The following is a 19,221-nucleotide window of genomic DNA, read 5'->3' on the forward strand; positions in this document are numbered from 1 at the left end:
TGTTCTGCTGCAGTTCACGAGCACAAGCTGCTAAACATGCTCAGATCTACAGGTCACTTCAACAGGTTTGAATCTAACGAGTCACATTAAGCACAGCCTGTGATTGTGGTCTGGAACTTCAGCTGACTGGTGTCACCGAGTTCCCATGCTCTGGAGGATAAATACTTTTACTGCAAACACACACTTATCCCTGTTTCCTCTCTCTGAGCAGCCTAAAATATCGATGGCTATCTGGAGGTTTCAGCAGTTTTCTTTCTGGGTCAGGATGAAACTGGATGTGTGCGTGTCGACTGCTAGAACACTCCGTTCACAACAACTCATCTGGGCTCGTTCTTTTTGTGGACACAACTAAAAGTGTTTACTTCAATGGAAAATATTTTTCAGATGACTTATTTCAAACACAGAGACACTGAGAGATACAGAAAACAACGCTGTTCATTTCCTCTGGAATCAGCACCCCACCATGTTATTACAACCACATCTAAACAGTCATACTCCAGAAATGCACTGGGATTAAATACTGAGGTGTTCTCATGCTCACTGTGGGCAACAATATTTTTCAGTTTTGTTCAGGTTTACCTTTTATTAAACTCTGACACTTACCTTTGGACCATTTCAAGCTCTTTCTTAGACATTCTTTTAAAAATGGAAAATTTGGGGCTTTCTAAAACTTTTGGCCGACAGACAACGAATGGAAAAAAAAACTAACAGTTGGCCTGATTTCAAATAGAACAGAAAGGTGGAACAGGAAAATCCCTGGTTAGACAAACGTTTGTGTGCTTGGTGTGTAACAGAGGCTAGTCAAACAGCTAGTGTGGTATTTACAGCTCTGGATCAGCACTAAAATCTCTCACTTAGATTGTAGTAAGTTGCAGTAATTCCTTTGATGTTAATAAAAGCGGTATCAGATAGAGGGAATATCGTAAGAAATGGCAAATGGCTTTAGATCAGGGGTGTCAAACATGAGGCCTGTGGGCCAAAAGCGGCCCTGCAGAGGGTCCAATCCAGTCCATGGGACGACTTTGTAAATGTAAAATTACAGAGAAGACAAAAACTACAATGCAAATTTGTAAAACTATAAATTTAAAATAATTTCTAGATCATGACAAGTTGTTTTGGTCAAAAAGTAAAATACTACATTGCTCATTTGTTTTTGTCATTTTGCGTCTCATTTTTGTAATATGTTGGGTTATTTTTGATGTTTTTTGTCTGACTTTTGTTGTTTGTCTCATGTTTTTGTCATTTTGTGTTTCCTTTTTGTCTCGCTTGTGTTTTTTGTAGTATTTTTGTCATTTTGTGTTTTGCTTTATTCATTGTTTTAAGGATCATTTTTGTCATTCTGTGTTTTTTGTCTCGCTTGTCTATTTTTTTGTCATTTTATTTCCCTCGTTTGTTATTCGTTTTCTTGTTTGTGCCATTTATGCAATTTTTTGTCATTTGTCCATTTTTTTTGTCATTTGGTAACTTTTTGTCCAATTTTTTGTCTCTTTTGTCTAATTTTTATAATATTGTGTCTTGTTGTAGTTGGGTTTATTTTTGCCTTTCTTTGTCTTCCTTCTGTGGTTGTGATCCTCCAGTAAATCCTCTCTGGTTCAGTTCCAGGTGACTAAATGTTGTGTTCCTTTGTAGACACTCTGTGATCTGGAAGTTGTAATGTGGAAATGACAAACTGAGGATGAATGCTGATGAAAATGAATTTATTATTATTCAGAAATTTCAGGTTGTTCATGAAGTTTTGTAGAAAGATAATTCCTTAACCCTCAAGTGACCAAGCTATATTAGTGACTAAAATGACCGACTGGGCTCATTTATGACCCACTATATTTTACACAGGAATACGTCTACTTTAGTGCCTCTTTTTGTGCTTTCTTACCTGTTCCACTCCACTGCAGTTTAAGATGGATATTCTAAATAACTTTCTGTAATTATTCATGGATTTTAATCATTTTTGACTCAGAGCTAAAGTCAAACCATATGAACGATATGATACATTGTAAGAACGCAATAACATTTATTTAGACACACTTTGTCTGCCACTTCTTTTAAAACTTTATTCCTTTTGTTTCCTCAATAGTAAATCAAAAGTACATAAAAACAAAATGTACACAAACATCTTGTCTGTATGTGTGCGATGTAACATGCAGAGAAGTATTTAGATTAGGGGCGGCTGTGGCTCAGGGGGCAGAGCCGTTCGTCCAGTGCAGACACTTTACCCACGTTACCTCCAGTGCTGCCACTTCCACTGGTGTATGAATGTGTGTGCTGTGTAATGTTGGTGGTGGTCAGAGGGGTTGTAGGAGTGGATTGGCAGCCAGTCAGTCTGCCCCAGGGCAGCTGTGGCTAAAAATGTAGGTCTGCCAGCTATAGTGCACTGCAACACACTGAAATATAGCAATTAGAGGTAGAAATAAATAAATAAAACTAAGGCCTACAATAGTGAAAAACCTACACATCTTTCTGGGTCATAAGCGACCCCAGACAAGTTTCCATTATCCTTGTCACACCAGTTGGCCGATCTCTACAAAAAACTATGAGCAGCTGTAGGACAAGTAGAATGACAAATTCATGGTAGGAAACATTTTCAGATAAAAGATATAAAAACGGCAAATATAATTATATGGCTGGGGTCATAAATGACAACACTCGGTCGCTTCAGGGTTAAATGTGAACATTTTGAACTAAAACAAAGGAACCATTAGGAGTCGTGGGTATTTATAGGTTATTATGCTGTGGCTTTACTGGTTTTACTGGTCCGGTCCACTGGAAATAAAACTGAACTGAATGTGGAAGCTAAAATGAGTTCGACACCCCTGCATTAGATGATTTATGAGGTAAAATCTGCACATTCTACAGAGTTTTAACAGCGTTCCAGACTCAAGCTAACCAGAACATGACTAGAACTTGTTGACTTTGCTGAAAACCACTACTTCATGGACGTGTAAGAGGATGATTCGTCTTTTAAATCTAATTCTTCTGCTTACCTGCGACTTCCACAATGTCTCCAGGAACAATGTCTCTGGCTCGGACTCTCTGGATGCTCTTCTTGTCCTGTCGGTACACCTTGCCCATCTCCGGCTCGTACTCCTTCAGAGCCTCAATGGCATTCTCTGCATTACGCTCCTGGAAGACACAGAAACATGTCGGTGTTTGATACGTTACTTAAATTTTTCCCATCCTTTAGTCTGAACTGGAACCAGGACTCCTCGTAATAAAATCCAGCCAAGGGTTGCCAGTTGTGGGAAGATCCCTCCTGGTACTACTGTGACAAAAACGGATGCAGCGTTGTTGTTCAATGGGGTTGCATCAGATGTGGTGGAGTTGCAGTGGAGAAGTTCAATAACATCGGTGCCACTAACTCCTTGTCTTGGTAATAGAGACGGCATGATTTATTTGATCAAATTCCCTCCAGTCCATCCATACAGCCTAAGATTAATTTTGGTTTTACATTTGTGAAGTTGTTTGAATGAATTGGGTGAAGTGGTGTATCATTTTTCAACAGGAAGTTTAAAAAACTACCCAAGGACTTAAGGGGTAAAACATTACCCCCCCATGACAAAGCCACAGGTATTTATCTGCAGAGTTTTCCACTCTTATCACAACAAAAGGTAGTGGATGGTACTGAAAATTCAATCTGAAAAGGTAAAGATTAATAAGATTAATAAGTGGTGGACACGATTTTAAAAATTTTTATCTAATTAATTACAGGCTTTGTAATTAATTAATAACAATTAATCACATTTTGCCAAATAGCAATATTTGACACAATAAGTAAAGATTTTTCAAATCCAATAAACTTTGGTTGACAGATGAATCAATGAATAGACATGTTTATGATTTAAAATTTATGAAATTTAAAAATGGGACATATAGAAAAAAGTGATTAGGATGACTTAAAGCCTGGATTTATTTAGGTTTTCCCACTGTACGGCAATGGCAATATGTGCTATTATAGCGATTATATTCAAGATTTTAAGACTTTTTGGAAACTCAATCACTTTCAATGTCTTGAAAAGTGGTCTATTATGGGATGGCTACACTGGTAGCTGGTACCAGGACTGTCATAGCTAACATTAGCTCTGGTGCTAACAGTAACATGTTTTGCACTGAGGTGATCAGAAAACTCTTCGTTGCACAATTTGCACACAACCAGGCTTTTATCCAAGTTGCCATCGGGATGATTTTTAAAGAAAACTTTCCACTGAATAAGCTCAGTGCATCTCGTCTTCCATCACTGTTCACCAAACTTTCTTCTTCACGGCTGCAAACAGACTTTAGGTTCATTACCGTTCATTGGCGTTACCAGTATGCTAAAAATTAGGGAAATGAGAAAGGTGTGATTAAATGTGCTATTCTTTCTAAAGTGTTATTTTTTCTATAATTAAACTAAATTAATGCGTTAAAGTCTCAGCCCTAATGAGAATACAATGCTATTGTTGAGCGTGTCTTTAATGAAATGAGTAAAGAACCTAAGAATAGCAGAACACCCAAAACCCATTTCAGTGCTGTAATGCAAACATCACACCTTCAAGCTGAGAAGCTGGTAAACACTGAGGCTAAATAAAAGAAACAGACCGGTTGTAAAAAGCTCAGATTGCCTTGATTGAGCCGTGGAAACTAGGTCAACAGGAAACCAGACCAAAAAAGAAACAAACACAAGAAAAACCACACTGTTGTCCCACATGGTTAATCGCCCTAAAAATAATCTGATGACTTCTACTAAAAAGAACATTTCACATCAATCAAGAACTCTTCATTTTTCTGAGACATTGAGACTTTAAAAGGCAGGGTGACAGAGCAGTAAAACCATAAAACCAGATCTGTTGTTCTTTACAGAGCTCCCAGAAGCTTGGCGTTCAACTCTTTCACTTCCATGGGACAGTTAAATAAAATACAACTACCATACCACAATTTAACATCAACCTATACAACACAGACAAACACAACAGCTTCATTTAAAGGGGATCTTCGTTTTTTTTTTCAACCTGGGGTCTGTTTTCATGTCATTTCATACATGTAAGTGATGGAGAAATGAATTTTCGACATAGCTCCAGTATTTAGCCAGGCAGGCAGCTTAGCAGCTCAGCTAGCAGCTCAGCTAGCGAAAAGTATGGGGCAGCTGCCCCCCCCCGCATCAGAGTCCGCCCTAACGTGCTTTTTTCCCCCAACACTGACCGATTTGGATAGTCTCAACGAGTGTCTCACAACATACTAGAGATGAGAAGTGAACGAAAACCTCCACATTACCTGGTGATCGCTCTTTGTTGTTTAGCTTTGGCGCGACCTCTCGCGTGATTTCGGAACGAGATTTGCTTTCTAGCATCCTGAGATTTGGATACAGACCACAACAAAGAGCGATCGCCTGGTAATGTGGAGGTTTTCGTTCACTTCTCATCTCTAGTAAGTTGTGGGACACTCATTGAGACTATCTGAGCCGGTCAGTGTGGGGAAAAAGCACGTTAGGGCGGACTTTGACGCCGGGGGCCAGCTGCCCCATACTTTTCGCTAGCTGAGCTGCTAGCCAAGCTGCTAAGCTGACTGCCTGGCTAAATACTGGAGCTATGTCGAAAATTCATTTCTCCATCACTCACATGTATGAAATGACATGAAAACAGACCCCAGGTTGAAAAAAAACGAAGTTCCCCTTTAACAGCCTTCAGCTACCAGAGTCATGATTAATCACAACTCGATCAGATTCAGCCGGACTTCAACTTTCAACTGACAACATCTAGGATGGTTTCGGCCTCCTGGAAGCAGAGATAAACTGTTGACACAACTGACCACCTGAGAGACAAATTTACTCTTAAATTTTGTGTCTTAATATGATTTTTATGCATCTCATTGAGTCTTTTTGTGTTTTTCTGTGGTCATTTTTTGCCATTGTTGTGTGTTTTTGTGGGCATTTTAGGTCTTTTGTGGTTATTTTGTGCCCTCTGTGGCCGTTTTCAGTCTGTTCGTAATCATTTTAGGCGCATTGCGGTCATTTTGTGCGTCTCGGTGGTCATTTTGTGTCTTCATCTGATGATTATGTGTCTCATTGAGTCATTTTGTCTTTTTGGACCTTTTGTGGTCATTTTGTGTTTCTTTGTCAGTTTGTGTCTTTCTGTGGTCATTTTTGGTCATTATCACTCTGGTTGTGGTCATTTTGCCTGTTTTTCTGATAATTTTGTGTCTCATTGAGTCATGTTGTGTTTTTCAGTAGTCATTTTTTGTCATTTTGTGCGTTTTTGTGCTCATGTGTCTTTCTGAGGTTATTTTGTGCGTCTATGTGCATTTTGTGGGCATTTTAGGTCTCTGTAGTTATTTTGTGTGTGTCCAGGAAGTGAGCTATTTGGCTTTGAATTTCAGATTTTGACCATTTGTGATTTTTTCTAGAGTGAACTCCTCCTCAGCTCAAATTTGGCCAGCACATACAGGAGGCCTTAATGAGCAAAAGTTATTAAAATCTTCCTCCAAAGTGAAAAGGCGTGTCCGTGGCGGCCTCTGGAATTTTGATCCTTTGCCATGACACATCAGGTGCTGTGTAAATGCCTTGAACATGCTTCAATCTGCCTGAAACTTTACACGTATGATCAGAGTCCTGCCCTGATCACATCCATGTGATGAAATACGTTCACAGTCAGAGCGCCACCTGCTGGCAACAGAAAATGTGTTTTTGTAAACTTTGATATACCGTTCTTTGCCTGTTGCTCAGATTGACCTCAAATGTGGCGACATAAACCTAAACACATTAATGATTCACAGTGAAAATGGTGACGTGTCATCAAAAGGCGTGTCTGTGGAGGCGCGGCGAATTTTGATGTCTCGCCATGACTAATGAAATGTTTATACAGTTGTGCTCATAAGTTTATATACCCTGGCAGAATTTATGATTTTTTGGCCATTTTTCAGAGAATATGAATGATCACACAAAAACCCTTTTTTCACGCATGGTTAGAGTTCTGCTATAGTTATTTATGATCAAACAACTGTGTTTATTCTTTTTAAATTATAATGACAATAGAAAGTACCCAAATGGACCTGATCAAAAGTTTACGACAGGGTTCAAGCTTTGAGTCACATTTCACTGCCAAAATTACCATTTTTTCGACTTTCCGTTGGAAATTTAAAACATAAATTTTCTATTGTAAAATTTTCTCAGGAATTCTGATTTGAAATCAGAAATGCAAAATCTCTAACCACTTTTGAGCTACAGCCATTGTTTGGCTTTGGCATTGTGGTTCATTCAGTCTGCAAAAAAAAACAAAAAACGGGTTACTTGATATAAATTAGGTACTTAAACTATTTAGCTTAACAAAGATTTCTTAACTATATTTAGTAGAGTCAGGCAGTGAGAAAGTAACAAAAGGAATACAAAACACATTAATACCCCAAAATTTGCCAGGCGGAAATTTAAAAAAGATGTAAAATTCCATGTTAAAAAAACTAACACTTGTTTCTGAGCATCAAAATCAACAAAATAATGTAATCACCATCTGCACACCATTTTAAAGTATACTGGGATTGATTTTTGAAGCTGTATAGTCAAAATTGTCCAAGTGTTAGTTTTTTTAACGATGATCAATAATTTTTTTACAAATCAAGAATTTCAACAGGGTGGGTTAGTATTTTGCTTGTGTGCTCTTAGCTGTCTTAATAAAATATTTGTTGCTGCACATCATTTTGCCAGGTCCTAGAGAATCAAATGGTATATAACACTTGCATATAACTGTTATAGTCCTTCCAATAATATGAAATATATGGTAACTTCTTACCTTAAACTTGAAATATAGCAAACGATTTTGTCACTGCATCCTCTGTAAACACAGGTACTGAAAAACACCTTGGAATACCTGCAAGCCTTAAAACTGGGTTCCAAATTAAAGCACACAACATGAACAAGGGAAAGGGACCTTAAAATGCCTCATCAAAGAAGCATTAACACAGGATTTACTGCTTCCATATCAAAGTACAAAAATTTTTGTCACCAAAATCATCATTTTTTGCCTGTTTTTTGCCATAAATGGCCACAAAAATGATGTAAGCATACAATTGAGATAAAATATGATGCTTCCATCAGAAAGTAGACAATTTTTTACCCGAGAAACAACTTTTATAATTTGGAAGTATGGAAAAGTATTCCTTACAGAATTTTTTTACACCGGTGGCAGTAAAACGTGACTCAATGCTTGAAGGCTGTCTTACATACCCTGGAGGTTTGGCCTGATAACAGGCACACAAGTTGACACAAACGGGTTTGAATGGCGACTAAAGGTCACCATCCTCACCTGTGATCTATTTGCTTGTAATCAGTGAATGTGTATAAAAGGTCAGTGAGTTTCTGGGGCGGAACGAATATTCGGATATTCGTCTTTAATAGGGCCCGAATATTCGGAGGCCAGAAACCACTATTCGGGCCAGCCCTAGTTCAAACAAGAATTAAGAAGTGGAAACTGAGGGGTTCTGTTGAAACCAAACCACGGTCAGGTAGAACAACAAAAATTTCAGCCACAGCTGCCAGAAAAATTGCTTGGGATGCAAAGAAAAACCCACAAATAACTTCAGCTGAAATACAGGAGTCTCTGAAAAAAAACAGGTGTGGCTGTTTCAAGATGCGCAATAAGGAGGCACTTGAACAAAAATGGGCTCCATGGTGGAGTCGCCAGAAGAAAACCTTTACTACGCAAATGCCACAAAGCATCCCACTTACAATATGCCAAACAGCACAGAGACAAGCCTCAAAACTTCTGGAGCAAAGTCATTTGGAGTGATGAGACCAAAATTGAACTTTTTGGCCACAACCATAAACGCTACATTTGGAGAGCAGTAAACAAGGCCTATGATGAGAAGTACACAATCCCTACTGTGAAACACGGAGGTGGATCGCTGATGCTTTGGGGATGTGTGAGCTACAGAGGCACAGGGAACTTGGCAAAAAATGATGGCAAGATGAACGCAGCATGTTATCAGAAAATACTGGAGGAAAACTTGCACTCATCAGCCCGGAAGCTGCACATGGGACGTACTTGGATGTTCCAACATAACAACGATCCAAAGCACAAGGCCAAGTCTGCCTGTCAGTGGCTACAACAGAATAAAGTAAAGGTTCTGGAGCGGCCATCTCAGTCTCATGACCTCAGTACAGTGCCTTGTGAAAGTATTCGGCCCCCTTGAACTTTTCAACCTTTCGCCACATTTCAGGCTTCAAACATAAAGATATAAAATTGTAATTTTTTGTCAAGAATCAACAACAAGTGGGACACAATCGTGAAGTGGAATGAAATTTATTGGATATTTTAAACTTTTTTAACAAATAAAAACTGAAAAGTGGGGCGTGTAATATTATTGGGCCCCTTTACTTTCAGTGCAGCAAACTCACTCCAGAAGTTCAGTGAGGATCTCTGAATGATCCAATGTTGTCCTAAATGACTGATGATGATAAATAGAATCCACCTGTGTGTAATCAAGTCTCCGTATAAATGCACCTGCTCTGTGATAGTCTCAGGGTTCTGTTTAAAGTGCAGAGAGCATCATGAAGACCAAGGAACACACCAGGCAGGTCCCAGATACTGTTGTGGAGAAGTTTAAAGCCGGATTTGGATACAAAAAGATTTCCCAAGCTTTAAACATCTCAAGGAGCGCTGTGCAAGCAATCATATTGAAATGGAAGGAGTATCAGACCACTGCAGATCTACCAAGACCCGGCCGTCCCTCTAAACTTTCACCTGGAACAAGGAGAAGACTGATCAGAGATGCAGCCAAGAGGTCCATGATCACTCTGGATGAACTGCAGAGATCTACAGCTGAGGTGGGAGAGTCTGTCCATAGGACAACAATCAGTCGTACACTGCACAAATCTGGCCTTTATGGAAGAGTGGCAAGAAGAAAGCCATTTCTCAAAGATATCCATAAAAAGTCTGGTTTGAAGTTTGCCACAAGCCACCTGGGAGACACAGCAAACATGTGGAAGAAGGTGCTCTGGTCAGATTAAACCAAAATCCAACTTTTTGGCCACAATGCAAAACCATATGTTTGGCGTAAAAGCAACACAGCTCATCACCCTGAACACACCATCCCCACTGTCAAACATGGTGGTGGCAGCCTCATGGTTTGGGCCTGCTTTTCTTCAGCAGGGACAGGGAAGATGGTTAAAATTGATGGGAAGATGAATGGAGCCAAATACAGGAGCATTCTGGAAGAAAACCTGTTGGAGTCTGCAAAAGACCTGAGACTGGGACGGAGATTTATCTTCCAACAGGACAATGATCCAAAACATAAAGCCAAATCTACAATGGAATGGTTCACAAATAAACGTATCCAGGTGTTAGAATGGCCAAGTCAAAGTCCAGACCTGAATCCAATCCAGAATCTGTGGGCAGAGCTGAAGACTGCTGTTCACAAACGCTCTCCATCCAACCTCACTGAGCTCCAGCTGTTTTGCGAGGAAGAATGGGCAAGAATTTCAGTCTCTGGATGTGCTAAACTGATAGACATACCCCAAGCGACTTGCAGCTGTAATTGCAGCAAAAGGTGGCGCTACAAAGTATTAATGCAAGGGGGCCCAATAATATTGGACGCCCCACTTTTCAGGTTTTTATTTGTTAAAAAAGTTTAAAATATCCAATAAATTTCGTTCCACTTCACGATTGTGTCCCAATTGTTGTTTCTTGACAAAAAATTAAAATTTTATATCTTTATGTTTGAAGCCTGAAATGTGGCGAAAGGTTGAAAAGTTCAAGGGGGCCGAATACTTTCACAAGGCACTGTATCATTGAGCCACTCTGGGGAGGTCTCAAACGTGCAGTTCATGCAAGGCAGCCCAAGAATTTACAGGACCTGGAGGCTTTTTGCCAAGAAGAATGGGCAGCTTTACCATCTGACAAAATAAAGACCCTCATCTACAACTACCACAAAAGACTTCAAGCTGTCACTGATGTTAAAGTACTAAGAAGTGGGGTATGTAAACTTTTGATCAGGGTCATTTGAGTAGTTTCTGTTGTCAATAGGATTTAAAAAGAGTAAATACAGTTGTTTGATAATAAATGGCTTCACCCAACCACTTACCATGCGTGAAATATAAGTTTTTGTGTTATCATTCATATTCTCTGAAAAATGACCAAGAAATCATAAATTCTGCCAGGTATGTAAACTTATGAGCACAACTGTATCTCAGCTAATTCTGATCTTATCTGCCCCAAACTTCATGTACTGGACACCAGGACCAGTCTGAAGACATCCACACTCCTACATTTGGAAATAGTCACCTATTGGTAAGAGGACATTTAGGCATTACATTTACACATCCCATCGCCCAAAACTTTGTCATATAAATCTGAAAATTGGTCCACTGAGTCGTCATGCCATGACCGTGCCACAGTGTGAAAATTTTGAGGTTTCACACAATGCTGTTGCCATGGCAACCCATTGTTGATCTGATAAACAAAGTGCTTTTTGACAGGTTAACAATACTTATAACCTCACACATCACAGTTGGTTAAAGAAGACACCATATGCATCTCAGCACTACATGTGCTATAGCGCCCCCTACAGTATTTTTAACAAACAGCCCCCGCAGTATGTTTCACCTACATCCACACCATTGTGGAGGCCTATAGAGCACATCAGGACGCACAAAAAAGCCTCTTGGAGCCACGCCCTAAACCTAACAGGAAGTCCGCCATTTTGAATTAATTGGACAAATTTTGACAAATTTTTCATTTTTGAGAACGAACTCCTCATAGGGGGTGATTCCTAGAGACCTGAAATTTGATCAGTATATACAACACAAGATAATGATCAAAAGTTATTAAAAGTTCCCACGAAAGCCAAAGGGCGTGGCCATGGCGGCCTCTAGAATTTTGATCCTTCACCATGAAGCATCTACTGCTGTATAATTATCCTCTGCATGCTCCAATCTGCCTCAAAGTTTGCATGTTTAATCACAGTCCAATTCTGATCACATCCATAGGGCAATAGTCACTCTCGGTCGCAGCGCCACCTGTTGGATGGACAATAAATGCTGTGAAACTAGCCTCTACATGCTCCAATCTGGCTGAAACTTCACATGAGTGATCAGAGTCCAATCCTCATCACATCCATTAACTGTAATACACTCTTGGTCGCAGCGCCACCTGTTGGATGGACAACAAATGCTGTGAAACTAGCCTCTACATGCTCCAATCTGGCTGAAACTTCACATGAGTGATCAGAGTCCAACCCTCATCACATCCATTAACTGTAATACACTCTCGGTCACAGCGCCACCTGTTGGACATTCTTGGATTCGCCGACCAGCAAAGATGCGAGGACCTGTTCAATGCTGCTTGCAGCTTTAATTTGGTTTTGTTTTGCTCTTCTATCGTCTTTCCTTATTTCCCTTCAGTGTGATGCTGCAGTGCATCCAGCGTTCTGTAAAACCCTGGCTCTTCCTGCTCTCCAGAGCCAGATTGTTTTGTGACTTTGCTACTGTCATAGTGGCTCTCTGGTCCTCACCTGTGAACCACCTGAGGGCAATTCTCTAGTGTGCATCGTTGCTAACTGCTGATTCACCTCACCTGTTTAGCTTTTTATTACTACACCAAAGTCCTAGTGATTGTGGACATGCTCACTGAAATGTCTGTGGTTCCTATTAGCACACACGGCACTTTACAGGTTAATTATTGACAAAACTGAGTTCTCCACGAGGCAATAAAAGCAACCGTCACTGGACTCACGGACAGATACATTCATCTAATCATCCACACACAGCTTACCTGCCATACTCCAACGATAGCATTAGCAATGAGGATGAGGAGGATGACGAAGGGCTCGACAAAGGCTGTGATTGTCCCCTCTCCTTCTTCAAACCATGCCAGGGTCTATGAGACAATAAAAAGGCCGAGGAAAAGTCCCGATTCATACACATTTGCTGTAGAATTACTGGTAATTACTGTGTTTGTGTGTTTGCTTACGAATGAGATGCATGCAGCCAGCAGTAGGATTCGAACCAACAGGTCTTCAAACTGTTCCAGGATCAGCTCCCAGAGTGACTTCCCTGCACACGACGAGACGCCGAAGGAAGACAGAAGAACACAAACACGTTTAGGTGAGGTAGTGATACGATTATAAAGCTAGCGTGATGAGAATGAAGGTCCCTCTCGTCATGGCACATGGAACATTTCTGGCTTCATCAGTCCAGTAAATGGGCAGCATTCTAGTCACTCAGACAGAGACAAACTCTCTGGGATGTTTTAGGATGGATATTGGTACTGGAATGTGGAAGAATCCATCCTTTAATCACTTCACACAACTCCAGGTACCACCTCCTGTGTGTCTCTCAAACTTTATTTGTATCACACTTTTCATGCAAGAACAACACAAAGAAATAGGAATAAAAATAAAAAACCCAACTCTCCCATCCTCCCTACATATAGACAGCCATTCACATGCACACACCCACGCAAGCACACACACACACGTCCACACCCAAAAGGTATCAACATGACATCATCATGACATGGCAAGGCACTGAGGCCAGAAGAAAGAAATGAAGACACTAGCTTGACTCTATCCATTTATGTTCAGTTCAGATCAGTGGCGTGTTGAAGGTGATTTTTGAATGCTATTAGGAAGATCGCTGGCGTGACCTTTACAGAAATGTGACCAGGCATGACCAGTCAGTTTAATGGAATGGACTTCATGTGTGACATGAGCTTAGGATAGTGGCCATCCATCTTGATGACTTGCCTCCACCGGATTCCTCCCTCGACACACCTGGATAACCTCCTCACGGATTCCCCACTGCCTTTGCTAAGTATAATTTAGCCACTAACCTTGTTTGGTCTTGTTTTTGCAACATATTACTCCAGTGATTGTCCTTGTCTCATGCTCCTTTGTTAGTCATTAGTTCTTTAGCTTATGCCATTTTCCACCAGCACCTACTCGCCTCGGTTTAGGTGGTTTTCCATTCCATTGAGTACCACCTCATGCTAGATGGAGTGGTCATAGCACAGCGGCATGGAAGTTCCTTAACGTCATTTATGTGCAACACAAACGCAACACAACAGTGAAGGACATGGAGGCGATGGTACACTTGCTGCCCACGGTACAGGTCTGGTTGCCAAAATCAAATTTTGCCAAGTTCCATGAAGAGTTCCAACCATTGCTGCTGCCGTTTTTTTTTTAACCCTTTAAGCTTCAGTGTACCGCCGGCGGTACACCTACTAATTTGCATAGGAATTTCAAGAATGTCCGACGGCCGCAAACGCGCTTATACAAACACTATACGCCGATGGAAAGCTTAGATTCTCATGAATCCGCCGGTATAAACCACTTTCAGATGTGATTACCACAGCGGGTGAGAAAAACACATTTGTCCGACAAAAACAAATGTTCATCCATCCGTTCTCTATACACGGCTTACATTTCTGGGTTTATTATTACACACAAACAAAAAGATTCCACAAAAAACGGCCATAATCCAACCTTTTACATCCAGATGACACAAGCCAGGAAACTATTTTGTCCAAAACATGTCCTGAAGTCGGTATAAAATCCCCGAATCGGTCATTTTCAAGGAAAAGCACCTCGCGATGCCCGTCCAATATTCCCCGTATTTTTCGTAATTTTTTTTATTTAAAAATAGAATATTAGCGATTTTTTGTACTGAAAACGACTGGAATTGACTGAAGCTTAAAGGGCTAAATTGGAGGATTTGTTTTTCGTGAAGGAGTCGCTCTGGTGTGTCATCACTCCCTGTCTAATCAGAGGCCTGCACTCTGCAGACGTCACATTATCGGCTCCAATCAGCTCTCTGGGAACCCCGGCCCAGTAGGAACTAAAACAGTAGCTGGTACCAGGAACTACGTCCTGATGGAAAACCTCACAAACCCAGTAGAGTAGCTGCTGGTGGAAAAGCTCCTTTAGTCTTCTGACATTCTGTTCGTTGTGGTTAGCTTTGCCTTTTTGTTTTTAGCTCTGTAACATGTTGCTCTAGCTACACTTCCTGTCTCTTGTACTGACCCTCTTTGCTAGCTCCACTTGCTGGTATCGTTAGCATGTAGCTCTGAGTATCTTCTGAACCATGACGTCATCGGCTTGCTAGGGACCCTGCTAGCTCAGTGTCAGCCTGCTAGCTGTGCCTACTGTCTGATAGGCTGCTTGTTAGCTTCCTTGAGCATCCTCATGGTAAATTTCAGTACATGGATTGTCTGATAGTGTGAGACATCATGAAAGATGCAGATGGATCACTCACCTTCCTCTGCTGGCAGTTCTGCAAGTAAAAGGAAAAAATTACACGTCAATGGGGAACAGAAAACTAGACAAAACACGACTGATTCAGACTGAAGGCTCTGTTTGCTAAATGTATATGTACATATTTATCAAACGTAGTTGTATGTTGTAATATAACATTGGTCTGACATGCAATAAACACAACATGACGAAAACAACCTGCCTGCTCACTGTGGAAAAAAAAATTACTGACAGCCTAAGAAAACATGATTGTTTGTACCGTTGGGTCCCCATCTCTCCCTGTTCTTCTTCAGCTGCTCACAGCTCAGACCTGTAGATTCATTCACCCCGAAGAAGCCCAGAACCTCCTCCACTGTCTTTGTATGAGCATTATCCATCACTGTGGACAGAGAGAGGAAGACCTTCAGCTAGCTTCAGCGTCTGTTCATACGATTTAATGTGTTCTTCATGAATGAAACATTTTTAGACTGTATTAAAAATATACCTGAAAATTCAGTTTCCCTGAGAATTACGTTCTTCTTAATGATGAGTTAGAAGACTGACTGCTACTCACCTTTTTTTAATGTTATAAAAATCATCACAAAAAGCCACAAAATGACCTAAAATGCCCACAAAACGGACTGAAAATGACCAACAAAAGGCACAATATGACCACAGAAAAACACAAAATTACTCAGTGAGACACACAATTATCAAATACATAAAATGACGTGAGATACACAAAATAACTACAAAATGTTGCAAAGTGACCACAGAGACACACAAACTAACCACAATACACCTAAAATTACCACAAACAGACTGAAAATGGCCACAAAGTGGCACAAAATGACCACAAAAAGACTTAAAATGACAAAAGATGACACAAAATGATGACAGAAAAACACAAAATTACTCAATGAGACACATACTTACCATAAAAAGACACAAAATGACGAGACATAAAATAAACTACAAAATGAGCACAAAGAAACAAAATTGACTTCAAAAGTCCCTCAATTATAGACCGACCTGAACAGCTTTCATGTCATTTTCAACAAGTTTAATGTCATATGGGATCTTTTCCCATCATTTTGGATCATTTTGAGTCATTTAGGACAAATTTCATGTAATTCTGGGCCAATTTTCTGTAATTATGGATCATTTTCAAGTCATTTTGAATCATTTTTTAATTCTTTTGGACAGGTTTTGAGTCATTTTGGATAACTGACGAGTCATTCCGACCAATTTTTCAGTCATTTGGGACCATTTCATGTCATTCTGGACTACTTTTCCATAATTAAGGGTAATATTCAAGTCATTCTGAACAACATTTGAGTCATTTTGGATCATCTTTGTGTCTTTGGGATTACTTTTGAGTCATTAAGGACAAATTTTATGTCATTTTGGACTAATTTTTTGTAATTATAGATCATTTTCAAGTCATTTTGATGTCAATTATTTGTAAGAGAGCTTGTATGAAGTCGGAAGGCCTTTGTTCTGGCTCTCTAAAGCCAATTTCTACCCAAATCCCAACAGTCATGCTAACGATAAATTATGACACCACTACCGGCCTGTGCGCTGTATTTTACATACGAACTATCCGGACTTAATCTGCATACAAGACGGCATACAGTCGGAAATGTTGCTCACCACTGATGCCAGGAGTGTAGTACGTTAACGCAATTAACTGGTTATGCGCTAATAACGTCAGACGACAGGTGAGAAAACCACCTGTGACCTACAAGCTAGCAGCTAGCTAATACGATGTTTGTGTGGCTGGCTAGCCAACATGCTAGTCGGCTAGCAGACGTTAATCCTCCGGAGATGAATAGGTTTCCTACCTGGCCGAGTATCTCCTGTCCACTACAGTCTGAGGAGGACGTGGTGCATTACAGCTTCATACGATCTGGATTAATTCCTCACAGCATCAGAAAGAAAACAGAGAAAAAATGGTTTGAAAAAATAATAAAATAGTGTTTCAGGCTATCCAGTTATACTGTGACAGCCGGTCATCACGAACAGAAAAGCGTTAAAACCAGCATCTCATCCCCCGTACCGAATTAAACCCGCTTGTTTATGGTAAATACATTCTAAATGAGCTCCATTTAATGTGGTTTTATTGCTGCTTATCTGGAGGTACAACGATCAACCTGCCAGGAGTCCAAACATGTCAAAGCAAACGGTATTAAATACAACTTCCGGTGAAACTTTCAAATTAATGACTTATCCGTAAAAAGTTCTACGTCAGTGGTGTCAAATTCATCTTAGTCCAGGTTCCACATCAAGTCCAGTTTGATCTCTAGTGGACCGGACCAGTAAAACCACAGCAAAATAACCGATAAATAACCACAATCCCTAATTTTAATCATAGTTATCTGGAACTGAGCAATATAATGTTTTACTTCATGATCAAAAGGACAAAAAAGACAAAATAGGGCAAAGAACAACAAAAGCGTTACAAAATATTACAAAAATGAGACATAAAATGACAAAAACAAGAAAAAAAGACAAAATATGAAACACACAACACAAAATAAAACAAAAAAGAAACAAAAAGTTACAAAGCCACAAATAAATGGACAAACAAAAAAAATGAGACAAAAAAACACAAAACAATGAATAAAGCAAAACACAAAATAACAAAACTTAGACACAAAATGACAAAAAAATTGACAAACGAGAGAAAGCAAAACAAAAATTCGACAAGTTACAAAGTCACAAAAAGATGGACAAGTGACAAAATTAGAAAAAATTACACAAATGACACAAGACAAAAAGGACAAAAGCAAGAAACAAAATGGAAAAAAAGACAAACGACACATGCGAGACAAAAAGCCAAAAATGACACAAACGGCACACAAAACAACTAATAAACCAAAACACAAAACAACAAAAATAAGACAAAAAACACAAGTGAGACAGAAAAGAAACACAAAACGACAAAAGCACGAGATGAAAGGCAGACAAAAAAACAACAAAAAACGAGACAAAATATGAAAAAAATTAGACAAAAATGACAAAAAAGAGACACAAAAAATTGGACAAATGACATGAAACAAAACAAAAATTAGACAAAAACGTTAGAAAGCGACAAAAAAATGGATAAATGACAAAAATTTGACCAAAAATGATAAAAGGTAGACACAAAATGACAGAAATGTGAGACAAATAACAAAAGTCAGACAAAGAATAACAAAAACAAGACAAAATGTTACAAAAATGAGACACAAAATGACAAAAAAAATAGACAAACGACACAAAATGAAACAAACTGGAGACAAAAAAAATGGACAAACAAAAAATGAGACAAAAAACAACAAATTCAACAAAAAAAGGCAAAGAAACAACAAAAACGAGACAAAATATTACAAAAATGAGACTCAAAACCACAACAGAACAATGAACAATCTAGTATTTTACTTTCTGATCCAAACAACTTGTCTTGGTCTAGAAATTATTTTAAACGTATACTTTTACTAATTTACAATCTGCAGTTAATGTCTTCTCTGGAAATTTTACACTTTGAGGGCCGGATTGGACCCTCTGGAGGACCACTTTTGGACCACGGGCCTCATGGTGGACACCCCTGGTCTATGTCATATGAGGCAATCAAAATGTTTATTCCACACCAGTTCTATTTTTTTAGCATTCCTTTAGCAGTTGTGCAACCGAAACTGTCATAACTTCCAACTATTGTTTAAATATTTAAAGAGAGTTATCTCACTTCCGGTGTTGCGGCTAACTCTACTTAGCTTGACGCTGCTATGCTGTGATTAACGGTATCGACCAAGCAGAAAACAGCGTCGCTGAGTGGCCCAATGGCAGGCCCAGAAATTAGAATGACGCACAATGTTAGCCAATCAGCATGTGCGATCACGTGAAATCCCGCCCACTCAGAGGACCGCAGTCTGTGTGACACAGTCCCGGTAATCCCGGCCGATCAGCCGCCGGTGCGCCTCTCGCCGTTTCGCCTGCTGGGTCAAAATATAACTGAGAGACTACACAGCAAGACAAAGAAACGGAGCGCTACCT

The 19,221-nt window shown here is 39.7% G+C and overlaps 1 protein-coding gene across 1 annotated transcript in view; it reads right to left on the bottom strand.

Moving 5' to 3' along the window:
* LOC110972286 (sarcoplasmic/endoplasmic reticulum calcium ATPase 2-like) overlaps window positions 1-17,386 on the bottom strand; it is a 39,728-nt gene extending 22,342 nt beyond the window's left edge. The window contains 6 exon segments of the mRNA XM_051946438.1: window positions 2,982-3,120; window positions 12,729-12,833; window positions 12,927-13,009; window positions 15,209-15,226; window positions 15,467-15,586; window positions 17,031-17,386. Coding sequence (XP_051802398.1) covers window positions 2,982-3,120; window positions 12,729-12,833; window positions 12,927-13,009; window positions 15,209-15,226; window positions 15,467-15,584 — 463 coding nt within the window. The 5' untranslated portion in view covers window positions 15,585-15,586; window positions 17,031-17,386.
* Window positions 17,387-19,221: the final 1,835 nt, after the last annotated feature.

The sequence above is a fragment of the Acanthochromis polyacanthus genome, chromosome 3 (genome assembly GCF_021347895.1).
Source record: "Acanthochromis polyacanthus isolate Apoly-LR-REF ecotype Palm Island chromosome 3, KAUST_Apoly_ChrSc, whole genome shotgun sequence".
In the NCBI taxonomy this organism is placed as follows: domain Eukaryota; kingdom Metazoa; phylum Chordata; class Actinopteri; family Pomacentridae; genus Acanthochromis; species Acanthochromis polyacanthus.